Here is a 27856-nt window from a genome sequence, read left to right as displayed (position 1 = left end):
TGACTTTTCTCTAGTGCAATGCCCCGAAAAGCTAGAGATTTTAATTACAGAAGTTATGTAAAAAAAAATTGACTTGTTCACTGTACAGAAACTACTTTTTGGCAAAAGAAATCTTCATGCCGTGGGTTGGAGTGAGCTTGAAACCCTGAAGAGCATTTCGAGCAGCTGACGATTGGATTTCACTTTCAAACTCCACGAAAGCGATATCATGGCGACCAGGTACCAAACGAACTTCCTTAAACCCAGGAAACCTGAAAAAAAAGAGGTTTAACAAATAAGAACAAACAGAACTGGATTTCCAGCAACAGCCTCATCGTGATAGATTACACTCAAGTCAGGGTTGCCAGAAACCTAGCAACTAGGTTATCCGAAAAATGCTAGATCGAATGGAAGGTCATTATACTGAAGACCATGGGTTTCATCAAGCTTAAATGGAAGCCGTTACTCTCCAAGGGGGTAACAGATGGGAGCTGTTACTCGCCCAGTAACCATATTTCATCTTTAGTCAAAATATATTCCTCCGAGTAAACAAAGGTCAGGGTTTAAGTCACTTGCTATATATTTACACGAATCACCTGTTATGGATAATTTGAAACTCTGGACGGAAAAAATGCAATTTCTGATACTTTTAAGTACCCAAACCCCATAAAAAAGATCTACTGACCTCCACCCAACTGGATTTTGGGCAACTGTGCAATACTTTCTAATTATTAGTTTTACTGGACAGACGGTATAAATAACAGCTCAAATACTTCATATATTCTTAGGGACGAATAGATCACTGCATGTAAGTAACACCTCTGAAACTGGAGGCTATCTAAACAGGCTTATAATAGTTCTAATGCGATTTGCTATCTCAGAATTTTTGCTAACAAAATGGCACAAATTAAGTACTTATATATTGGCATGCTTTTTTGTTAATTAAAAAGGGCAATTAGATTTTAAATTTCAATGCAAACGAGTCCTCTCCCGATAATCACTTAACCTTAATTCGATTATACCCCCCCCCCCTCCAAAGAAACACGCATCTGAAACCATACTTCCCAGAAAAATGCAAGATTTCGTGTTTCTGTAGAATGCATCTTGAAACCTCTGTTTTGGGTTCCTAGAAATGATGAATTTCATGGCGTTATTTTGTCATGACTGCACCCTATTTGATCGGTAAATTTAAAACTAATGAATCTTGGATAATTAGAACCAGCATAAAAAGTATATTGTTTTTATATTATAACCCAAATTCTGTTTTTTACAGTTTTAGTTTGTACTGACAAGAATCGATTTTTATTGATAAGACCTGATCTCAGGTACTCTTAAATATAAGCGGGGCTACCCCCTTCCTCAGCCCTTGCTTTTTACGTTAACCCAAACCGTTAGAAACAAAACAGATGCCAGATCAGAGTAGGATCACACTTTAGGGAAGCAACTCACACCTAGGAGCACAACATCACACTTTAGGGAAGCCCTTTTTGGATTTGCAAATGACAGTAGAACAGCTGTCAAAAATCATGGATATATTTCACTGTTTCGAGTTAGCTACAATTCAAATTGCTACCAGTTTTCATACGTTGAAAGTTTACAATTTGTCCAGATAAAAGAATTAATAGCCATTATCTATCATCATTTTCAATGTAACTCAGACCTACAAAAACTGAAATGGCAAAAATATAATTTTTGGATAAATAACGTATTTTGGTCTTAGACAGATGACGTGAACAACGTTACAGACACTAAACTTGTAATGTTTTGGTCTGATAAGTTACTTTACAAACACGTGTATATAAATCTAATAAAAGACGAATCAACTTACTGGTTAAAGAGCATTGACAACATCATTTCATTAGTCTCTTCAGGCAAACCAGTGAGGAAGAGGATTTGGTTAGGAGGCTGCTCTAAGACAGGAGCGGCTTGTATCGGAGGTTGAACAGCTGGCATCGCACTTGGAGTAAAAGGGGCTGGAGCACCATAAGCTGGAGCAGGAAGAGGAGCCTCTTTCCTCTAAAAATAAAAAGAAATTTAAGCTGTAAATAGTAAACGTAAATACAGTAGAATCTCTTTAGTCCTAAGAACCTGATACTGAAAACAATAAATGGACATTACAGGGGGATGGGGGGAATCTCCAAGAAAAAACAACAAAGGAATTAGACCCAAAACGACCCTGTTTAAAATATAACCCCCCCCCCCCCATTTGGAAAACTAGCCTTGTGATTCACCAACTGAAAGATGGACCTATGTGCAACTATGCCGAATAGTGATTCCAGCAAATTGGAATCCAAATTAACCGAGGGGCATAATATTTAAACGGTATGTAGTAAACCTAACAGAACTATTTCACGAGACAGCGGATACGATGGAGTTTTCAAAGTTTACAAAGCATCATTTGTTTTCATACTAACATTTTCATGGACCTGTGCATTTGAATATCTTGCGCTTTTAGTTGATAAAACAGGCAAAATTATTTAACTATGTCGCAACTAAGAATTGTAAATTAGCTAGTGATGTGAAGAAATGTGTTTTGATGTTGGTAACAAGTATTTAGACAAATCCTGATCATTCTATTGTTTTTACAAAGCTTTCTTTGCTCTTGTAACTGGATCAATATATTCTTTGCAGATCAATTACTACTATTAAAGCTTTGACGCTTCTAGGCCCAGGCGTTTTTGCGAGATTTTCGGGAAAATTGCCGAAAATTTTGGGGATTTTTACAAGTTAAGTTTATTAACAAGAACAAAACTTAACAAAATATATACATATACATACTACATGAAAAACAAAGTCTTTCAACTAAATTTTCCAGGCTGCCCATGACCTTGCAAAAGCGAGAGAGCCCATTAGTGGAAGCATTGAACAGGACGCAACGAATGAGCCAAAAGTAATGCAAGAGAGAAGTGATACCGAACTCTCAGCTGCCATTCTTGGGAGATATCTGACAGTTTATAAGTGGCCACAGAATTCTTGTTGTTTTAAAATCACTTTTCTGTGAATAGGCAGCGCGGTGGCGGAGTGCGTCTTGCACTTTGACGGTAAATCACATCAGTCCAGTTTTGTTAAGAAAAGAAATCCCTCAGTGATAATTTATTGCGCCCCTAGGCCCGGGCCTATTGGTAAATCCTGGCCTGCCTATACAAAAATCCGCTCTTTACTAAGTTGCGGTGGATGCCGCGCCCATGATAAATAGACAGACTGTGTAACGCCCTCCCCCATTGTAGTGTAATGTTTAAAGGCATAAAAATATAATGAGTCGGAGGTAATAGGCTTGAGATTGCTTATGCAGGATTTTGACTATTGTTGATAGATGAGCATTGCCAAACATGAAGAACCAAGTTGTGATCAAGATGGGCCCCGGTTTGTACAATGCCTCCATTCATACTGGAGGCCCCAAGGACTTCTTGATGTCTGGTTTTAAGCTGGCTTAAGAGTTTCGTGCAGATTTGAGAAGATGTATTAGTCCTGCCCTGCACTGATTTGATGCAATCATCAAATCTGCACTGCAAGGCTTCAAAAAATATAAAAATTGCAACTTGGAATGTTACAACGTTAAAAAAAAACTATTGTATTGACATTCTGACTCACAAATTAAGATTTCTTGAAATTGACTTGTTAGGTTTCGGTAATTCACATCTTATGGGTAAGAAACATGAAATTAGGTGATAAGAAATTATTTACTCAGGCAGGAAGGATGGGATGCACAGGCAGGGAGTAGGGCTCATGATGGATCAGGAACCTGATAGGTCGTTCTTAGACTGGGAAGGTATATAGAATGCTAGTTGCTCGTTTAACGACAAAAATATATTTCTGTAGAACCAACTGAAGGAAATAGTAGTGACTCAGATGAGATTTTATAACAGCTACAGGAAAAAAATACAGGGCCCCGGGTAGAAATCTGGTAATTTTTAGGGGACTTTAGTGCCAAGGCTAGCAGAAATATGGATAGATGGTATCCTAGCCTAGGTAAATTCGGTGTAGGAAAATAAAATAGTAACGGTTATGGACAGCTGCAATTTTGTAGGAGTGACAATCTAGTCACAACCAATACAGTGTTTGGTAATAAGATGGCACAAAAGTTAACATGGTACTCCTTTGATGGTAAGACGACCAACCTTTTTGATACGATACGAATTTATTATGTCAAATAACACAAATTAAATGAGACACAAAATATAATTTAAATATTCGCTCTTCCTTGTCACTTACTTATTAAAATGAGACACAAAATGTTATCGAAAAGACAATATCTATCGGTTGGGCTTACAAGGCTTCACTTTGTTCTGGTAGCTTGTATTACACCCTGTTCGTGCCGGTTCAGGGAGCAAGCCTCGATGCCTGCTTGACTCCAAAAGCTTCTGTCCAAAGGCCATTGTAAGCTGGTGTCGCATGGCATCTAGTCTTTCTAGGCATAGGATTTTAAGGCTATCATCTTAATTCGTGAATTCCGGACCTAATATCACACGGGTAGCTCGTTTCTGCAAATTCTCAAGGTCATTTCTTTGCTCTTTACTTAGCCCCGGATGCCACACAGGACATGCATATTCTAAAATAAAAACCGAATCGCCGAATTGTAACTATATTACGCAACGCTATATTCGCCTTCTTGGTACAATTATTTGCATGATCCATCCATGACATTTTTGAGTTAAAAGTCACACTTAAAATCGTCACATTATTTACAATTGGTACATTTATATCACTTTGACTAGGAACTTCTTTTTTCAAAAACGAGACTCTCATAAGTGCTGACTTTTTCCTATTAATTGAAAACCGTTTTTCTTCGCAGTCAGCCTCCAAACGGCGAATTATGCCATCCGTACTAATTATGGATCCTAGCTTCTGAAGTATCAGCAATGATAAATCATCTGCAAACTTAGCTCTGTTTTGATGCCTAGTCGCAATTTTGTTACACAGTATTAAAAATAAAACAGGTCCCGTTTTGGTACCTTGGGGTATTCCACAGAAAAGCTCAAGAAAATCCGATTATACCCCATCAGTACTAACACACTGTTGCCGTCCGTGTAAAAAACTATAAACTATCTGAACTAAAAAAGCTCTAAAATCTGTCATTGACTGAAGAATATCCGGATGGCTTGATTTGTCGAAAGCCTTTTCTAAGTCTGCTTGCAATATTTCTATAAATGCATCTTTATTTTCTAGATGCTTTAGGGCTTCTTCCACAATTTTGATAAGATAATGTACCGTGCTAGATTCTTTGATAAATCTTTGATTCTTTGATAAATCCATACTGACAGGGATCTATTTTATCACAGAAATCTTCTAGTAACCATTTCTTTAGAAAATGTTCAGAAACTTTAGGTACTATAGGGGTTAAAGATATAGGTCGTAGGTCACTCACCCCTTTTGGATTCGAAACTTCAGGCATTGGCGTTACGACTGTTTTTTTTTTTTTAAATCATCCGGAAAGGTCAACAGACATTGGTTTAAAAAGGCAGTCAGAGGTTTAGCTATGAAAGGCTGTGGTTTCTTTATACAGGATTGCTGGAATGTCTCCAGGGTAAGTTGCCTTACTGGGGTCAAGTCTCTCAAGAACCTTTGCAACTTCGTGAAGGAAAATGACAAGTATTTCAAATGGAACAGCCAAGGCGAGAAAACTGGAAACTGGTGGATTGCTTCTGCAAATACTAGCAAAATACTTTTTAATACCGTGTGAATCGAATTTATTCCCAGATTCGTCGTACACGCTTGCACTTTGCCTTATAGAGGAGCCAGTGAGAAGCCGTATTCCTTTATAGTAGCCAGCTGGGTTTGTGGTCATGAGCTGGTTCATTTACGAACCGTAAGACTTCTCATCCAATCTACATTCATAGACCACTTGATTTCTCAGCTTGGAAGCTTCGCCCATCTTTCCCTTTTTATGGAGCCTGTTGCGTTTGCGTATCAGCCTTTTCAGGCACGAGTTAATCCAGGGTTTGTCAGCTGAGTTTGCTGTGACTGTTTGCTCTGGAAAATATACATCATAAGCTATCCGTATTTCAGTAGAAAATATTCTATACATGTCGCTGACATTGCAGTTTTTGTAAAAACTTTTCCAGTTTTTCGAAACAGGAACGTGGTCTCAATATCACCCACAACAGCTCGTAGTCGGTAGTCAGAGAGCCTTCGTATATATGATGCGGTATATCGTTTCAAATGTACATGCCTACTCCTCCTCCATGTGTGACGACAGCACCTTCCTTGTTTCTCCTACTCTTGACGAGAAAATTAGAGTTACTTATCTGGGCGTTACATTCATTGGCAGACCACGTCTCTGTTATGCAGCAAATATCAATTCTATTGTCATTTCGTCTGAATATTATTGCAAACAGAAGACTGGCAGGATTGATACAAGATACTAGGGTATATAGGAGTGTTGTTACCGATGTTGAAAGCAAAGATCATCATCTTGTAGTGTCTAGGGTTAATCTAAAGCTGAAATTTGGGAAGGGTAACCACCTTCTGGGAAGTTGTGATGTTGGTAGACTCCAGGATGAGAATTTGAGAGAAGCTTTCCAGAAACAATTAAACATTAAATTAAAGAATCTAAAATTTTACAATATAGAAGATGGATAGAATAATTTTAGGAAAATATTTCCTAAGTAGAATAATAATACAGATAGTGTATTAGTGAGGAAAGTTAGAAACGCAGGTAGGAATATTTGTAAAAATGCTTTAAGTTTAGTAAAGAAGAGGAAGGATTTGTAAAAGAAGTATTTTACTGATAGATCATATAAAAATAAGAGGATTAAGGAAAGTAGAAAAACTGAGAAAGCATTAAAATACGAATTAATGAGGTGTGAAGTGGAAGCCATGGATAAAAATGATGATGTTCTAGAAGATGAAGCAGACGGCATTATAGTAAAATACTGTACTGGCATGTTAATTAAGTGAGAGGGAATAGTCAATCTGAAGTTGTCATACTTAAAGATAGGAACGGGCACAATTAGTGATAAGGGAATTGAGATGGGCAGAACATTTCGAGAATTTGTTAAACCGTAATAAAGCTACACGAAATGGTTTAAAAAAGAATAACAAATTTGCGACACTTGGGAAGTGAACGAAGATTTATTTTTTGAAGAAGAATTAGAAACAGTACTAAAAGGATTCAAAAATTATAAGACCGCAGGTGCTGAAAATGTGGAGAATGAGTTATTTTTAAATATGGTGGTTGTGAAGTTAGAGATAAATTACAGAAGATTACGAGTATGGTGTTTGAAAAAGAGAAAGCATGTATTTTTTTTTCTAGAAAAACTTTAATTAAATCCCTTTATAAGACAGGTGAAGAGTGAGTGTGGTAATTATAGAGGCGTTAGCTTGGTTTCTATAGGAAGCAAATTACTTAGTATGATGATACTTTTTAGACCTAGAGATGCTGTAGACAAAGTTTTAAGAGAAGAACAGAATGGTTATAGGAAGAGGAATGGATGCAACAACTAAATTTTCACTCCTAGATTCACATTCACATTTTTAAACTGAGGACATTTAGTCCTCAGTTTAATGGATTATGAACAAGCGCTTCAATCAGCTGATAGAAGAGCTTTAAGAAGATTTTATTCTTGTATGGCATACAAGATAATTACATTAAAGTAATTAAGTGCAATGTACAAGAATAGCATTGCTGAGGCTAAGGTAGGAAATGAGGTTAATAGCTGGTTTTGTATTGAATCAGGAGCTAACCAGGGTTACATTCTATCCCCATTTATATGGATCAGTTTGATGGACTTTGTCCTAAGGAATGCCGAAATGGCAAAAGTTATAGGAGAAGATGGAATCAATTGGGAGGGTAGAATTTCCTACACTTAGATTATGCAGATGATTTGAGTGTCCTTGATGAAGGTGTAAGCAAAATGAATGATTTTTGGCGGTTTCTAGAGCTCAGGGCACAAGAATAGGCTGTAAAAATTTAATGTTAAGAAGAGTATGTTGCTTAGACTGAGATTAAGTGAAGGTGAAAAGGTGATGTTGGAATACGATGAGATCAATCAAGTGGATAGCTTCACTTACCTAGGTAGTATTATTAGCAAATATGGTGGATGTAGTGAAGATGTTAAAAGTAAAATAGCCAAGGCCCAGAATGTTTTTTTCATAGCTAAAATAAGCTTGAAAGAATAGGAAGATAAGTCTTTGAACCAAGATTAGAGTATTGATGTGGTCAGTCATAAGTGATGACCATGCTCAAGTATGGTTCTGAAACGTGGGCGCTTCGACAGACGTAGGTGGATTTATTAGGTGTTTTCAGGAGGAATTGTCAACTGTGTTTTGAGCACCCATCTGACTGACCATATTTCAAACAGTAAGCTGTGCAAAAAATGCGGTTCTATCACACTTTCTAGGGCTAGAATAAGAGAAATGTTGACAAAGAAATGTGTTCCAGGGAAAGGTTCAGGGAAAGAAATGTGTTCACCAAGAAAGGTTAAATTTTGAAAAATCCTACCACATTTGAACAATTATTAATAAGAAAAATCCTGATATTTTGAAGGCTGTCCACAACACATAAAACATAAAATCAAAACCTTCGAAACTATAGTTTTTATATTGCAGCACCCTTACGCAAAGCTCGATTTTCATGTCCACATACTGTGGAACGATTACAACTTATGGAACCAACACCAAAATTGGACAACTTTTTTGCGTGTCAGGCAGCTAGTTGTTCTGATGCATGGTTGCAATCTTAGTTGATGCACTTTCGTTTTCATTTGAGATGTTTAAATTGTTCTGATGGGAAGTGGTAATTAATGCATGTTTGAAATTTTGAGATACAAAACTTAGCAGTGTGTTTAGCAGCAAATTTAAAGATTTTTGGCATTTGACTGGCCTAGTTTTGCAAGGATTAATTGAAAGCCTTCCTGCGGTGAAAAACGAAGAGAGTAGCAGGTCATTATGTTACTTAATGTAATTGGCAAGTGTCTGTAACAACCACCTAATGACTGATCTGACAACAATGACGTGTTGTTATTACTTGAAGCATGTATTTTTCCAGAGAACTTCTATAAAAAATCGGTTCGTTTCCAAACATTAGACAAAGTATGTCATTTTTTTCTATCCTTGACACCTGAAGGCAAGCGAGCATTGTATCAGTTTAAAGAGATTGCATGTCGTTAGTAGCTGTTTTTGAAAGGTGACGAATTCTATCTATGGTTTGGTAAGCACACCCTGTTTTGTTTCTTGCCTGGGGAATACAATTTGAAACCTGAAGTTTATTTTTGGGATGGAAAGGGAGGGGAGAATAAGAGGACTTATCATTTTTTTTATTAGGCTAAAGGGGCAACATTGTTTTATCTTGTACTCACAAAAGAGTATACACCATGGCTTATTTTCTCTTTAATGCCCATCCTCTGACAAGTTCTTTGGCTAGTATGTAATAATGTGAAAAGGAATGATTTGCTGACAATGGAGCCATTAAAATAGATCTCACCAAGTCCATATAATGCTGGTAATTGGAATAGGATTCCCATTGGTGCTTGACTGAACAATGAATAGGTATATCTAGAGGGATATTATAGAGCCTATAATGCCTTTGCTGAGTTTTTTTCTTCTTTTTTTTTTTAGACAAACAAGTGCTCTAAATGGGAACATCCAAGAGATTTTTGGCATTTAGCAGTTTGCATGCTATACCTTAAGATTATTTCATCTCCATTAATATTTTTTCTCTCACCAAAAACGGACTTAGTGATTTTGAAAGATTAAACCCTGGTAAGGGCAATATTTGACAAGAGGGAATCTGATTTATTACTTTTTATTGATAGATATTTTTTTTCTTTAGGTATAACTAGAGATAACCATGTAATTCACCGTCAGCTATTGTCATATCTGCCCCAATTTCCATCATTTAATCCAATATGGGGGTTCATCAGAGTTCAATCGTTTTGATGAGTCAAAAATTGTTTTGATCAACCAGAAGGAATGCAGAGAGATTTGTTAAGGGCTGGTTGGAAGTGTTGTACTTTTTTACTGTATCACTTTTTTTAGGAGGGGGTGTCTTAAAACATTCCAAAGTTAGTGTTTGAGATTAAAATTATTGCAATTTAATATAATTTAGTTTAACATTCATTCTTAAGTCTATATTTGAAAAAGCAAAGAGCAGAAAAAGAAAGAAAACCAAAGAAAACGAAAAGAAAACCAAAAGATTTATTCACCATTGTATTCCTTGAGGTTTAATTTTCATTTATTTTTCAAATATTCCCACTGTTTACAACTAAATATGACTAAACAGTGTCTCAGACCAAACTGCATTTCCATTTACAGTTAATTGAAAATATTATTACAGATAAACATTTAATAAAGACAGTGAACATTCAGATATTAAAAAAAAAACATACTTAAAAAGTCTGAATATTTATGGTTCCATATACAGGAGCCTTTATCAACAGAGAAAAGTCATTCTCTCTCCCCCCCCACCCCCATTGATAAAGGCTTTCAGATGTGAAGCTGAGATATTTGGACTTTTACTAGTATATGCAAAAAAAAAAAAACATTAATGTTCATTGTCTTAACTAAGAAGTCCTTCTTAGCCCATTCGGGAGCCCCCCCCTATGCAGGCATATCAATATTAATTTATCCACAGAGATATGATTTTTGCCTCATACTATTCTGAATACCACCAGGTTGATAAGATATACCACAGGCCTGAAAATATCCCTTTTCCAATGTACCAGCAGCAGCGGATCCCTGGGGGAACACTACCCCACCCCCAAGATTTTTTCTGACACCCTCATTTGTTGTTTTTTTAACTCTTTTTTAAGAATAAATTTCTCAATTTGGTCAATTAATGGCACCTTTGTTACACCCCCCCCCCCAGATTTTGATCATTGGCGCCCTTGTCACATTGCCCCCCCCCCCAAAAAAAAAATTTTTGCTCTAGATCCGCCCCTGGTACCCAATACCGAAAAGGGCAGGACCTGTGCATAGAAAGTTGTTCTCTGTGTTCTTATATTCACTGATTTACATTCGACCTGTGGATGCTGAGTAGCCTACCTGTTCTTTCTTTTTGTCTTTTTTTATCTCCTTGACTTTCTTCTTTTTTTCTGTGAATGTTCCTTTCACTTTGGCAATAGCATCTGAGTCAGTCTTGGCATATTGGATCCTCATTGGTTTATCATAGAATGGGAATCCTTGCATAGACCTAAGTGCATTGGTTGCAGCCCCAATGTCCTTGAATATTACAAAGGCTTGACCTCGCATTTTCAATGTTTTCAAAGCTATGATATCTAAAATAGCTCCAAACTGAGAAAATATAGCATACAAGGATTTCTTCAGCTCTAAAAAGGAAAGAAAAAATATTAATTCCCTTGACAAATGCTGATATTCTGTCTGTCTTTGACTGGAAGGAACAGCACCTAATTTTTTCAAAAAAAAAAAAAGGATGAGCCAAAGTTTTTGTTTAGAGGTAATCTTAAATCATTGAGAAAACAATGAAATTCCATAGAATCGATTATCCCAGAAGGAAAAGTCTAACAATTGAACTAGCATTTCCAAAAAAGAAATGCAGGAGTGTATGAAAAGCATGTGGCACTAACAATGAATTATCTGAATCTTCGAAACACATTTTCACATTTTAAAACATGTAGACCTTCTGAAATTTTAAGTTTATTCAGTTATTATTTGCAGTGAGTGAGGCATATAAATGTTTTCTCTGATCCTAAGTCTATTTTCTCAGGTATGCCATGTGGTGCAATACTTGGCTTGCTTCTCTTTCTAGCTCTGATAAACATCCTTACTTCTCTTTTTTATTTAGATTAATTAAAAAAAAAACTTTCCAAAAACAAAATTTTTCAAAGAACAGTAAAGGCCATGTTAATTTTAAGATCAGCAAAAATAAATTCCTATATTCATTCAAGCTCAAAATGACCAGAAATTACTTAATAAGCTCTAGCTTCCTAGCTCCAGACATACTCCTAGAGACCTTAGCTTAACAAGATAACTTAAAATTTTCACAACATAACATTTTGATCAGAAAAATGCATGTTTTTTAATATATTCTCCAAAAAATGATCCATGTATCCCTCACACTATCAAATGTCCATGGAGGGGTGACATTCAGTCCCGTCTAGCTTTACTAACAAAGGATTTCTAAATCATGTTTTGAGATAAAGCACAAACAAATTGTTTAGTTTAAATTTATGTGTGAAATGACTTGAAGCAGTTTCCAATGCCAAATAGAAAAATATATAGAGATAGAAAAATTTTACATTGTACACAATACACCAGGTTTTCTTGCAAAAGGCCAGATTTTGACATCTAGCAACTTTTTTCGGATTTTTGTTCTTGGGTAAGTGAATGCCTGCTTTAACAAATTAAGGAAGTGGGACTTGAATCCTCTCAGCTGAAACAAGTTAACTGCTGTTGCATTATCAAGTTTCTCCACAAAAATGGGGCTTTCAGCAAGAATTTAGCCATGTGAAAGGGAAAGTGCCAATGATGCAGTAGGGTTATACTTTTACAGTCAGGGAAGGGAGCAGTTGCTAACTCTTGTTTGTAGCTAAAGTTTTAAGCTTGTTTGTTTTTTAAGTATGACTTGAATATTCAGTTTAATTTTTACTTGTTTAAGATTTATTTATTCATTTATATTAGTAGGGTAAAAGGCACCAATGATTCAGCAGTGCAATTTTGGAACCGCTGTCAAAATTTTCCTTCAAAACAGGATAACTCTGCTTAGTTGTGACTTGGAACACCATCTCTTGAAGCCATTGTTATATTTTGACAATGCAAAATGTGGACATTATATTGGTTACACCTAAATAAGAAAAGAACACTAAATTCAATTTCTTGTTTTCAACACAATATGGGTTCCCAACAATTTTTAGCTATGTAATGTTCAAACTGTCATTACTTGGTTAATTTAAGCAAAAAAAGCTGGGATCAGCACCAACGTGTCAAGATACATCTGATCTTCTCTAAAATGCAGCCACGTTGGCTTTTCTTGATAAAATTAAATTAAAATGGCAGCAAATATTATATTGATAAAAGTCTGTTCCAAGTGTTGAAAATTTTTGTCTGATGTAGTGGAATAGCAAGCCAACTAAAAATGTTCCTTCAGCCAAATTCAAATGATGATATTGACTTCTATAATGAGATTCATTTTTTTTAGAATATCTTGTAGTAACCTTGCCAAAATTTTTGACAGACAGCAACAGCCCTGTCAAAATATAGGTGACTGTCAAAACTTCACTGAACATGTAGAACAGATGAGAAACAAATTGTGTCAAAATTCAAGGGTCCTCTGACAAAAACATAGTTGTCAAATTTACAGCTACTTTCTCAACAACAAGAGATTTTGATGATTATTATTTGTAAAAATATTTCACATGAAAAAACGTTAAAAATTTTTTTTTTTTTTAATCATAGTTTTACTGATTTGATGCTAGATTTTTCCATCATTTGAGAAACTGCTTGGTTACATACCATGTTCATTTTTTAAGCATTTAAATTGGCTGACCACAACACCCTAATTTATTTATCACTGAATGGCCTTGAGGTAGACCCTCTCTTAAATAAAATTTGCATATGTTTTGTTCAAATATATACGAAGTTGTAAAATGCAGAAATATTCTCTCTGAAGTCCTCCCTTCTTAGCATCGGATTCCTCAAGGAACCTTGTAAGGACCACTCTTATATTTAGTATTTATCAATGAAATTAGTATGAGATTCCCTCAGAGGTGTTTATATGTAGACGACTTGCTGATCCTTGAAATGTGTCATAAAAAATCAAAATTGACCCCCTCAAAATCCTACCCATGTTTTGGAAGAAGCTAAGAATTTACGGGCGAAAGGAAATTCCACAAGTCAAATATAATGACAATAAACTTCTTAAAATTCATGAAATCCACTCCCATTTTCTTACACCCTATTTAATCTAAAATACTAGTAGATACGTTAAACTCCTCGATGTCACAAATTTCTAATGATCTTAAGTAGAACATATATATTTCAAGGATTCTGGACTTTCCAGATAAAGGATAGTAAAAACTAAAGTATTTAAAATGGATAAAAATGGTAGATTAACTTTGAAATGGCCAAATGTTAACAACGTTTTCACTGAGCCACAAAGAAATTTTTGCTGGACAGATAAAACTGAGGGGAAGTAGGGCATTCCAGATGACGTTTGGAGATGCTATTTTTGTGGCATATCCGCAATACTGTGAAAAAAAAGAAGAGTTATATGACATAGGTCACACAATTACACTCCATATGATTGTCCAATTTTGTGCCTATACTTGAGACAATTTTTCAGTTTTTTACTTCCACTATCTAAATAGTGTTTTATATGTTTATACATTAAACAAAGTGGAAGAGAAATGAAGAAATAAAGTAAAAAAGAAAGGGCATGCTGAATGCACAAGGATCTGCAAACAAGCATTCCCCAAGCGTTTCAACACGTGTTGAATTGGGATCTGACTTATGTCAAAAATAGGTAATTTTTTTGTTCTGTCAAACTTGTAGGTGAAAGTGAAAATGCTCCAATTTCGGAAAATCAGAGACCCATACCCTTTTCTGATAAAACTTCAAACTTCCTAATCAAACAGTTAGATTCCTAGATGTTTTCCCTACATACTGAAACCCTTTTCAAACCAAGTCTTTAAATTAAGCCTTCCAGAGTAGAAAAAGTATTTTTTTTTACAGAAACTGTCAAATCATTGGTGCCTTTACCCTGTCTGTTGTATGTTTGTTTAAACCAAGAGCTTGTTAAGTTAGGAGTATGTCAAGAGTTTATTTATCTGTTCAGTTATTTGCAGATAAAATATTCATGCTACAAACTTGAAATTTTCTTGGACTGTATTTGGGAATATAGGGGGGAGGGGTTGTAGTTGCATTAGAAGCAACTCTGAAATATAATAAATGAAAATTGGCCCTGTCAAAGATAATCTTGGAACTTGTGCTGTCAAGCAGCTCTTGAAGATTGTAGAGAATGGCAATAGGCATTAGATTGGCTTCAATAATTTCTTTGCCAGTCACCAGCTACCACGTAATCTGAGAACTGTTATCTTCAGAGTAATTGAGGACTTACAAAAAAAAAAAAAAAAAAAAAAAAAAAAAAAAAAAAAAAACAACAACAGATTGCTAGGCCCCCTTTCCCTCTGATACTGACTTTGAGAAGGAGAGGGGGATGATTAGGGTTATTGTTCTGAAGCTATGAATAACACACCTACAGTAGTACAGCTACATATCACCTTAGCCTCAAGCCCCAAAAGCCCACTGAAGGAAGAAGTGAAGGGGCAGAAGAACAATATATGTGCTGACCAGCCAAATCCTCTCCATGAGGCCCATCAGCACATAGGAGGTATCAATCTTCATGACTGGCTTGTCATCATTATCCATGAAAAAAATGGCACTAGGCCCTTTTTGTGAATATTTTAGGTATGCCAGTCATGAATGTGTCTACTCTGTTCAACATGGAAGGAGGTAAGAGAAAACAGATGAGCCTCATAGAATTTTGGTATGTTTTTCTAAGATTACTACTGAAAACAGAACATAGAAGAAGCAAAACCTATACCTTTCTGCTAGACCAGCACAAACTGTTTTAGCTCCAGATATGATGGGAGGGTATAGTTTTGGGTGAAACATGATAAGCAATGTTGATGTCAATATGGTGACTACTTCAGGAAGCCACTTAACTATTGCAAGGAGTGCAATGTTACCCTCTCAATTGGCTGTTTTATGGCTTATCACATGAAATTTTGAGCATTTATGGTAAATCTGGAGCAGTTTAAATTACTGACCTAAGGATGAGGTGAACATACCACTCAATGCCTGTTTTTAAGCTCTTTCTGGTAAAATTCAAGAAAAATTACTTTTTGCCATCTTGGAAAGGGGTAAAGTTAGGAAAATGAAACTTTCAGAAACCTTGCAAAATAGATCTTCTGCTTAATGAAGTATAAAAAAGTATTTTCAGCTTCACAGTTTAATTCAATCTCAAATAATGAGGTTTCAAAGATCTACAAATGCATTTCATAAATTTAGATAAAAAAAAACAATTGATATGGCTTAAAATTCTACTCAAATAACAGGAATTGTATTTTTATAACTAAAACCAGAAAAAAAGAAGCTGAAAACTGAAAATTCCCATACAATGTTGTTTTGTCAAAATGGTAAAATTCTAGTTTACCCACTTTTTGCTATCTTGGAAAGGCGTTAGGTTAGGAAAATGAAACTGTCAGGGATGGAGACTAAAAAAAAGGCCTGGGAAGGTATTTTGAAATACCTACCACCACTCCTTCTCCCTCTAGAGGGCAGTGACCTTTGACGACCTTTAAAAATATTTGTATTATGAAAGAGAAACCTTGCAAAACAGACTTTTGCTTAAATGAAGTACAAGGAAACTGTTTTTAGCTTTACAAATTTGCTCAATCCTAATTTATGAGGTTCCAAAGATCTGCAAATACATTTCCTAAATTAGGAAAAACCCACTGATATACCTTAAAATTCTACTGAAATACCACGAACTGCATTCAGAACTAAAACCAGAGATAAAGAAACTGACAACTAAAAGTTCAGGTAAATGTTGTTTTGTCAAAACTTCAAAAGGACCTGTCAAGTAGGCATATTTCTAAGACTTGAATTTATTAGCCTACTAAAAGTTTCATTTTCCTAACCTAACCCTTTTCCAACATAGCAAAAAAATAGCTAAAACAGAATTTTACCATCAAAATTATAATAGATATAGACCTGTCAAGTAGGCAAATGTCTAAGACCTGGAAATCAGGAGAGGATTAACATAGTAAACTGGTATATCCTTCTTGGAGTATGTTTTTTGTCCTGGATTCATTCTGAAAGTTTCATTTTCCTAACCTAGCCCCTTTCCAATATAGCAAAAAGCAGCTTGCCTAAAATTTTACCCTCTATCTTTATATAATAATTGATTTACACAAATTCAAGTTTCAGCCCTTTACAGGCACTCAAAGATGCTACCCTTATCTCTTATTTTAGATTGGCCTACTGCTTACACATCCCTGTTAGCATCACTCTTGTTTAAATCAGTTTACCTGTAAATTGAAAAATCAACAACCAGAAAACACATGGTAAATATATAATTTGGGTTATATATTTGCAAATGAGGAGGAGGGTGGATGGGGTAAGGCATAGTGTAACTACAGTTGGAATGTATTGACTACAATTATTCTGTATACGACGAAGTAAGAACTGTTTATTCTAACTCTTTTATACAAATTGAATTTGTAAGTAAAAAATTATTGTATTTGGAAAGGGTAAATTTCTAGTCTAGCTACTTTGGAAAAATTCTACTTTAGCTACTTTTGAATATCTTGGAAGGGGGTTAGGTTAGGAAAATGAAACTTTCAGGGATAGGTGTACAGGCTAAAGTATGTCCTGGGAAGGTATTTTGAAATACCTACCTCCACTCCTTCTTCCTCTAGAGGGAATCTTGGTCAGAATCTTTTATTTGAATGCATCATGTCCAATACCCAGTCAAAAGACTTTAATCTTGGCCATGGGCAAGTATTAACCACCTTGCACATTTTTTAACATTTAATCTACTCTAATTACTCTATTACACCACCTAGAAACTTTATTTTTTCACACTTAGAATTGCCTTTCTTTTCTAAACAAGTAGGTCATTAATTTCAATAGTTTTGCTTGTACAACGCTGCCTATTTTTCAATTTACCAACAGCTGACAATTCCGCTAATTTTTAGACATGGGAATCTCTCATTGACAAAGTTATTATGCAATACTTCATATGCCTGGACAGCCACGGTTGTATTCTCCAACAAGCTAATTTTCAAAATACCATTTCATGATCACTATTTTTCTTATTTATCATCAAGCCAATAAAACATATTAAATTTTAACAGGTTTAATATGTTGGGATAAATTTAAGAAATTTGCTATTTTAAATTTGATTTTCAGAGAGAAGATTGGAAGATCTAGCTATCATTTGAAGAGAAAAAACAGGAGACACATCAGTGCTACCTATGCAAAAAAATGATTTTCCTTGTTATTCAAAGAGGGGGCTGTAATTCCCCTGTACAATGTTTTCAACCATGCTGATTCTAATGGTACACTTCCCATTTTGATCTGACGCCATTTTTGAGGGGTTTCAGGCTTTTTTTCAAAATCAGCATAAACTTCTTTTCAGAATTAACTTTTACTTTTAAGACAAACCTAAATAATCATTACCATTCCTGAATCTATGTCAGATGGCAATTTTTCCTCAGTAGGCAGTTTTTTTAAAGACGTGTTTTTTAACTTTTGGTTACTATGTGCTGTTGTTTGCTCTGTAATAGTTTACAGCTACACTGCAACCATGATGAGGGGAATTGTCTGGGTGGAAATTTCTACCTGGTTGGAGTTGTCTAAAGTAACCCTCAGTAGGAAAGGAGATTTTTCATGAGATAGGAGATTTTTACCCAAAGTTTTTATTTTTTTTTTTTTTTGGGGGGGGGGTGGGGGGTGACACAAAAAAGATCAAACAACACATAAAAAATCTGTTACATCCAATTTTGTTAGTTTTTACATGTCAGACAAACATTCCGGATGGAGGGGGGGGGTCAAACCCCCTTAACACCCCCCCCCCCTGGATACAGCCTTGCCCAACCATAGGCATACTGCATACACATATTTTTCTTTTCAAATTCCATTTATGTTTCCATGGTTTTCCACCACTACAATCTCTTTCCTTTGGTTTTCTCACAATCACTAATTGTCCCCAACTTACAGGGGGGGAGGGTGGGGCCAGTGGCATACTTTTTTCAAAACCCTGAAGGGGGGGGGGCAAAAGTTGGAGAAAAGTAGACAGTGAAAACAAAAAATGAGCTATATAGTGCCATAAAAGCAAATATATACTGAACAAAACTGACCCATTTCTGTGGATGCTTGAATTATGTATGCTTATTATAAATTTGACAGGATTTTTGTAGAAACTAAATTTCAGTTTTTTTTTTTGGGGGGGGGGGGTGATTAAAATCCTTCTCTCCATTCTTAATTGTTTTTTGTTCTTTGCAATCCTTTTTTTAATTTTTTGTCACCTCTCAGTCTTCATGCTTTGTGTGCCAACATTGTCCTTTGGTAAATCCTTTGCATAGAGATAAGACAATCAATTCTTTATGCCTTTTCTGTTGGAGAAGGAAGTTAAAACAATTGTTAAATAAAATGGGTACTCTTCTCAAATACAGGACACACATAAGAAGTGAAGTTTGGTTAATGCTAATGAAACAAAGCAAAATAGGATGAAAATATAATAGCTTATGAACAAACTTGGGCTATATATTTGCATATTAGGGGGGGGGTAAAGCATAGCATATATTAAATATGTAACCAAATATAACCTAGCTACCTATTAGTCCCCCTAAACCGAGGGAGTGAGCACTATCTCACAAAGGAGTGAGCACTATCTCACTATGCTGTGAAAACCTGTTTATCAATACTGGCTTTGAGATTTTGATGCAGTCTTTCTTTCATGTGTCCTGTATTTGAAAAGAGAACCACAAAAAGCAATTTGATGATTGTTTTTTTTTTTGTTTTTTTTATTATTATTTAAATTGATGTGAGCAACATGTCATGTATTGATGTGACATGTTTGACCAATATCGATGGGGCATGTACACTGAATTTTGATTCAATGGGAATAAGATTATATGAAGGACTTTGAGCTCAATTTAATTCCAATTTCTTTTGCAGGTTTTTTTTTTTTTATTTTACACTAACACCAGTTTCTGCTCTTGTAAATAATCCATTATCTTTGGTAAGAGTTCAGCTTGGAACTGAAGGAGAAAATGACAAAATTTAAGTTAAAAATAAAACCTTCACACCTTCCTATAAGATACTACAGAATTTTCAGCCCCAATTTATTTTTAGCTTTGTTTTTCTAGACAATTCAATCCTGGTGAAAATTTCCCCTCGACAATCACTCTTAACCACTCCACACATAAAATTGAGATGGCAAAGAGAAAGCAGGACATCATGGAAAATTCCCTTGTGGAAAACCCCCAGCAGAAACTTGTCCTCCCCTCCACCCAAAAATGTATGCATACATCCCAATTACAAATACTATGTGTAAACAATGGGAAAATTTTATAAATTAAAGACCTTTCCCCTGGGCTGTGGGGGGGGGGGGGTTTAAATTTTATATCCAAAGGTATAGTTATTGGGCCTTTCAACTATGAAGAAAAAAATGGCTATCTCAATATTTTGGTTGGACGATTTGGGAACGAAAAAAGGGCAGAGGAGGGGGCCTAGTTGCCCTCCCATTTTCGGAGGCTAGCCTCGTTGCTATCAACAAATGAAATAACATCATTTTTAACAATCCTAAAAAGGGCTTATACTGGATTTGCCTCTCAATCACTCACAATATCTATCTTGGCTTTTTCTACAATTAGCCATGTCTTGATGCCTGCAAAATACTTGATTTTCAAAATCAAAAGCTAGCCTAGTTGCCCTCTAATTTTTTGGTCACTTAAAAGGGCACTAGAACTTTTAATTTCCATTCACATGAGCCCTCTCCGGATATTCTAGGAGCACTGGGTTGATACAATTACCCCTGGGGAACACAAAAAAACAAACAAATAAACTTGCATCTATAATCTTTCTTCTGTACAAAAATACAAAATTCCATATTTTTACACCCAGGAACCTGTCTTGGTCTCCTGTTTTTTTTTTAATTTAATTTTTTTTTTCAGCCAAAGTGGGTCACCAAAACATCATAGAGAGATGCTTAATGGCTTATTCAGAAGCTATTTCCGATATGTATGTGATCTTTATAAATTCTGCCATCTATAAGTGCCATATGACACTAAAGTGGCACTTCTTTGCCATTTCTCAAAGGGCATGTAGAAAGGTATTGTTGAAAAATAATACAATACTCTAACATAGTTATATTTGCATTGGCCAAACAATTGATAAGAACTGTATGACTTTAAATTTCAAGATATTGTACATAAAAAATACTGCTGCTTTTATTCAAGATTTAGATAAAATCATGCAAATTTATAATCAGCAGCCCCTAGCAGGCTACCAGAACATTGTAGAAAGATTTTTTGTAGCTCATATAAAAGATATTGCTCATATCTACACCCTTCCTATAAATTTCATCATCTGCAAATTTAATAGCTCATTTGAAAACTTTTGCTCATATCTAAGTACTTTTTATCAATTCTCTCATTTATAAGTGAGATAGAGCACTAAAAACAACACTTTAGGTGCCACTTCTTAAGTGGAAGAGTTTGGAAGCATAAAATGATACCATTGCAATAATTATGGTCCAAAGCCCTTAGCTGGAGGTTTATAAGAACCACTCACATATATTCCCCCTCCAGACCAAAGTTTCATAAATCGCCTACTCATCTTAAAAGTAAAAGATTATTGCAAAAATAAATTAACTAAAACTATAAATTTGTCAACTAAAAATCTACCAAAAATTAAGCTTGAATGATCAACATTTTTGAAATGAACCTTCAAACTTCACTCTGTGATAAAGCCTGTGTGCTAGTTCTAACAGTGGTAGTTGAGGGGAAAGGACGCCCTTGTCCCCTTAGTTTATTGCTCCTGCCTAGTTTTGGAAAAACACCTTTTTGGTCATTTCATAAAAAGTGGGGGAAACAACCAACAAGTGCACTTTGTGGGAATGTGATATCAATGCAAATTTATAAAAAGTGATTAGGTATAAATATGTGCTTTTAAATGAGCCTTTAAACAGCTCTCTTTTGTTATAGTAGCCTTCTAGAGTTCTATTTTCTGCTAGTCAGTAGGCAATTTACAAAGCCCTGTGCTCATTAAGTTTTTTTCAGGAAAAGTCAGCCAAGTAAAAAAAGCCTTTTGTTCATAAAAAAACAAGCATTCATGAAAAACATGCATTGTTTTGTGAAGCATGAATAATGAGCTCTGCTATAGACTGAAAGTTTTCAATAAGTGAAATGTGTCATTATTTTGGGTCAACATCAATTAAGTGTTGTTGTGATTTTTAAAGCACAGATCATGTCAGCTCACAAAATACAGGTTTTTTCACTGATTTTTATGGAGTTAAGACAATTTGTTAAGCTATGAATAAAAAAAAACAAGTCTTCAACTAAAAGTAATAAGCAACATTAAAACTAAAAACAAACAGAAATTATTATGCATATAAAGGGGGTTGCCCCCTCCTCATCAAATTGCTCTTTACACTGAAATTTTTTAGTACTTTTAAAAAAGGGTCTTATTATTCTGATTAAATGGCCCTTCTGTTTCAGGAGTCATTATTAAAGAGTTGGGACAAAATTCAAACCTTAGTGTAGACAGCAAGTTGTTGAGGAGGAGGCAATTTTCTCTCACCTGAAAAAAACTTATTTTCTTCATTTAATTTCTGGTCATTTTTTTTTAAATAATGCCAGGAAATCTGGTACGCCTCCCTATCAAAATATCATCTAGAGAATTCAATCATGGTGAAAATTTATCCCAGACAATTACACTTAACCACTATGCACATAAAATTGAGACAGAAAAGAGAAAGCAAGACAAATTCCCCCAGTGTATAATTTCCCCTGACAAGTTCACTCCCTGGAAAAACCCCCAGCGGAAAATGTGTCCCCCCACCCAAAAATGTATACCTACATCCCAATAACAAATACTATGAGCAAACAATGGTCAGTTAGAGAGGACACTAGAACTTTTAATTTCCATTTGAATGAGCCCTCTCCCAATACTCTAGGATTACTGGGTTGATACCATAAACCCTAGGAAAAAAAACAACACACATCCATGATTTCTCTTCTGGCAAAAATACAAAATTCTACATTTTGCAGATAGGAGCTTGAAACCTACACAGTGGGGTTCTCTTATATGCTGAATCTGATGGTGTGATTTTCATTGAGAATGATTGACTTAAAGGGGCTGTTTCCCCCTTTTTCATAAATCAGGAAAACTTTCTCAGGCTTGTAACCTTTGATGGGTTAGACAAATTTTAATGAAATTTATATATTTTAAATCAGCATAAAAAACCATTCCTTTTGATATACCTATAGGTATCAAAGTTCCATTTTTTAGAGTTTGGTTACTATTGACCTGGGTCTTTACAATCAGATCTGACCAAAAACAGATCAGATGAAACTGTTCATGGTAACAAACTGTAAGTTTGTTGCCACAAACTGTTTAATATATTGCATAGTCTAGTGACAAGACATTTAATTATTAATACCTTATTGGACTTTGACCAAAAACCTAAACATTTTAGATTTTGACCCAAAAAACAGATATTAGATTATATTATATAGTAGCAAGATATTAAATATTAAACAAGTAACAATAATTATTGACCATATTGGACCATAATTATTGCAATGGTACTGTTTTATGCTTCCAAACTCTTCCACTTAAGAAGTGGCACCAAAACTGTTGTTTCCAGTTCTCTATCTTACTTATGAAGTGACAGAATTGATAAAAAGCACTTAGACATGAGCAACAGCTTTCAAATGAGCCATTAAACTTGCAGATAGTGGAATTTATAGGAAGAATGTAGATATGAGCAATATCTTGTTCTCATCAATCATATAGCCAATGCAGCCTTCATAGGACTACAACTATGATAGAGCAATGTATTATATTTCAACAATACCTTTCTAAATACCCCTTGAGAAATGGCACAAAAAGTACCATTTTAGTGTCATATGGCACTTACAGATGGTGGAATTTACAAAAAGCACACATATAAGAAATAGCTTTTGAACAAGCCATTAAGCATATCTTTATGATTTCAAGGTGACTCAGTTGGGCTGAAAAAAAAAACAAAAAAAAACAGGAGACAGAGACAAGTTCCTATCTGTAAAAATGTGGAAGTTTTGGGCAGAAGAAAGATCACAGATGCAAGTTTATTTGTTTTCCCTAGGGATAATTGTATCAACCCAGGGCTCCTAGAATATTGATAGATGGCTCATTTGCATGGAAATTAAAAGTTCTAGTGCCCTTTTTAAGTGACCAAAAAAATTGGAGGGAAACTAGGTTAGCTACCAATTTTTGAAAATCAAGTATTTTGGAGCCATTAAGACATGGCTAATTGTAGAAAAAGCCAAGACAGATAATCAAGTGATTGAAAGGCCAATCTGGGATAAGCTCTTTTTAGGATTGTATAAAAAAGATGTTTTTTCATTTGTTGATAGCAACTAGGCCCCCTCCACTGCCCCTTTTTTTCTCAAAATCATCCAATCAAAATTTTGAGACAGCCATTTTGTTCATCATAGTTGAAAGACCCAACAACCATGCCTTTGGGTATAACATTTTCCCCCTACAGCCCCCTAGGAAAGGTCTTTAAGTTATAAAATTTACCCATTGTTTATGTATAGTATTTGTTATTGGGATGTATGCATACATTTTTGGGTGGAGGGGGGGATTTTCTGCTGGGGTTTTTCCACAAGGGAATTTTCTATGGGGATGGAAGTTTCCAGGGTGTGAACTTGTCAGGGGAAATTTGTCAGAATTCTTATACAAAATTATTTTTATATGTCTTGCTTTCTGTGTTGCATCTCAATTTTACACATGGAGTGGTTAAGAGTAATTGTCCAGGGTAAATTTTCACCAGGATTGAATCATCTATAAAAACCAAGCTAAAAATAAATCAGGGCTGGAAATCCTAGTATTTAATAGGAAGGTGTGCAGGTCTGTATTTTTAAATTATATTTAATCATTTTTTCTTTCAATTCCAATCTAAATTCTTACCAAAGAGTATGGATTTACAAGAGTAGAAAGTGGCATTAGTGTAAAAAAAAACAAAACAAAAAACAATAAAACACTAAACATGGCAAGAGGGTGATTTTGTCATTTTTCTTTTTTTATTTCAATGAAAGTGTCAAGACAAGTTAGCTTTTGAGTTCTGCGAAAAGAAGCAATAAATTCAGGAGGTAGATCCCTGCCCAAATTGACACCACTACAAAAGAAACTGGAATTTAATTTAGCTTAAAGTTCTTCTTATAATCTTATTCCCATTGAACTTAAAATTCAGCACACCTGCCCCATCAATATTGGTCAAACATGTCACATCAATACATGACATGTTGCTCATATCAATTTAAAGAAAAAAAAACAGCAAAAAAACGAAAAAAAAAACAATGATCAAACAGTATTGATAAACAGGTTTCTGCAACATAGTGAGATATTGCTCACTTCATGACAAAGATTTAAACATTAGTTTTTTGGGGTTTAGGGGGACTAAAAGGGAGCTAGGTTAGGTTATGTAGCCTATTTAATATATGCTATGCTTTACCCCCATCCCCCCCCCTAATGTGCAAATATATAGACCAAATTTGTTCATATACTATTATATTTTCATCCTATTTTGTTTTATTTCATTAGCATTAACCAAAAATTAACTTCTCACATGTGTCCTGTATTTGAGAAGAGTACCCATTTTGTTTAACAAATGTTTCAACTTCCTTCTCAAACAGAAAAGGCAAGAATTGATTATCTCTATACAAAGGATTTAACAATGGACAATGTTGTTACACAAAGCATGAATCAGACAGTCTGTGTGCAAACAAATTTATTTTTATATAAACTACTAATTAGGAGATGTCTAGTTGTTGGAAGACAGTGAATGTATTGTTGCAGTTTGGTGGAACACAATTTTTTTTTTTTTTTGGTGGTGAAGAATGAAAATGCAAAAATATGGTGAAATAAATTAAAATTTTTGAAAGTATTATTAAAAATTTTGTGGATTCTAGGAAGAGGGGGTATAGGCTAGGAAACACTCCTTCTTGCAGGTTGGTTTGTAATCAATGACATCAGAGCCTACTCTTCAAATGACAGCTAGATCTTCCAATCTGAATAATTATCTTCTCTCTGAAAATCAAATTAAAAATACCAAATTTCTTAAATTTATCTCAACATAGTAAACTTTTTAAAATTTAATGTGTTTCATTGGCCAGATGATAAATCCAACATTTGGTGACCATGAAATGGTATTTTGAAAATTAGGTTTTCCAAGTATACAGCCATTGCTGACCAGGTATATGTAATATTGCATAATAGCTTTGTCAATGAGAGACTCCTATGTCCAAGAATTAGCAGAATTGTCAGCTATTGGTGAATTTTAAAAATAAATAGTACTATAAAAGCAAAAATATTTAAATTAATGACCTACTTGTCAAGGGTAGATAAACTTGTATTAGGAGTAAGTTTAATTAACACAAACTTGTGTTAATTAAGTAAACTACACTACTTTAGACTATGTTAGGGGGGGGGGCAGGTAAATATATACCAAATCATATTATTGAGTTTCAAATAAAGTGAATATACCATTCAATGCCTTTTTTTATGCTGATTAAAAATACAACGACCATTTCTATCAGAATTTAATTTTAGCCCCCCCCTATATATACCAATTCCGGGTATATATTTCTACATTAGTGGGGGGGGGGGTAAAGTTTAAAATTACCTCCATTTACATCAGAAATAAAATTTGCCCCCCCCCCCCAATGTAGATATATATACCCTGAAATGGCATATATAGGGGGGGGCTGAAAATCATTTCTGATAGAAATGATAATCATATTTGTAAAAAGCATAAAAAATGCATCAAATGGTGTTTCACTTTATTCCTAACTTAATGATATGATTTGGTATATATTTACTGGAGGGCATTCACCCCTCTGGATCTGCCACTGCAACTAGTTTAGAAAAGAAAGGCAATTCTAACTGTGAAATGGCATATATAGGGGGGGGGGCTGAAAATCATTTCTGATAGAAATGATAATCATATTTGTAAACAGCATAAAAAAGGCATCAAATGGTGTTTCACTTTATTCCTAACTTAATGATATGATTTGGTATATATTTACTGGAGGGCATTCACCCCTCTGGATCTGCCACTGCAACTAGTTTAGAAAAGAAAGGCAATTCTAACTGTGAAAAAATCTAATTTCTAGGTGGTATAGGCTAATAGAGTAATTACATTAGATTAAATTTCAAAAGTGCTCAAAGTGACTGAAGCTGCCATCCTACCACTTGTCTTACCCTAGGCCTATTGAAATTTTGACAAAACAACATCTTACCTTAATTTTCAGCCATCAGTTTTGTTTTCTCTAATTTTAGTTCCAAAAATGTAATTCCTGTTATTCAAATAACATTTTAAGTCATATCAGTGGATTATTTCTAAATTTAGGAAATGTGTTTGCAGATCTTTGAAACCTCATAAATTGAGATTGAGCAAAGTTGTGAAGCTAAATAGTTTTCTTATAGGCCTAATTTATTTAAGGCAGAAGATCTGTTATGTAAGGTTTCACTTTCAACACAAGGATTTTTAAGTAACTGGCCTCTAAAGAGAGAATGAGCGGAGGTAGGTACTTCAAAATACTTTCTCATGGCATACTTTAGTCCATAGACCCATCCCTGAAAGTTTCATTTTCCTAACCTAACCTCTTTACAAGATATTTAAAAGTAGTTAAACTAGAATTTAATCTTTATAAAGAGCATACCGAGGCATTGAGTGGCATGTTCACCTTATTCCTAGATCAGTAATTTAAACTGCTCCAGATTTGTCTAACCACTACTGTGTTCTAACCTAAGAAAACTGCCAAACCTGTTGTCTCACCTTCTTTCTTAATTTTTTCATTTAAATTATTAATATATATAGTATGATTGGGCCTGATGTCCATTTTGACAGAATATTAGCTACTGAATTAGGATAGGATATTTCTATTTCAGATTGTATTTCTGCCTTTCTTCCTCTAACCCAATTAATTCGGGTAGAACCACGGTAGTAAGGCTTTTGGCAGAACTTATAGCCGAAATAGGCGTTATCACTAGCCCAAAAATAGCGAACGCTATTATAACCCTAATATGCCCTATTATAGCACTGTTATGGGTAAAACGACGAAGAAATGCAATCGGAATATCAGATAGCCTACACATAAATATAAGTCAAAAGCAAAAAACAGCTCTGTGAACAAACAAAAATTAC

General features: G+C 34.9%; 1 protein-coding gene across 1 annotated transcript; it reads right to left on the bottom strand.

The window, feature by feature from the left end:
- Positions 1-27620, bottom strand: snf (U1 small nuclear ribonucleoprotein A snf). The gene is made up of 4 exons (XM_089097219.1): positions 27488-27620; positions 10960-11243; positions 1808-1995; positions 1-251 (listed from the first exon to the last, which is right to left on the bottom strand). The coding sequence occupies exons 1-4, from the start codon at positions 27549-27551 to the stop codon at positions 92-94; spliced, it is 696 nt and encodes a 231-aa protein (XP_088953345.1). The 5' UTR covers positions 27552-27620; the 3' UTR covers positions 1-91.
- Positions 27621-27856: the final 236 nt, after the last annotated feature.

The sequence above is a fragment of the Artemia sp. Qi Xiang Cuo genome, chromosome 11 (assembly GCF_049724085.1).
Source record: "Artemia sp. Qi Xiang Cuo chromosome 11, ASM4972408v1, whole genome shotgun sequence".
NCBI lineage: Eukaryota > Metazoa > Arthropoda > Branchiopoda > Anostraca > Artemiidae > Artemia > Artemia sp. Qi Xiang Cuo.
The sequence above is the reverse complement of the archived record's forward strand: the minus strand, read 5'-3'. Positions and strand labels throughout refer to the sequence as shown.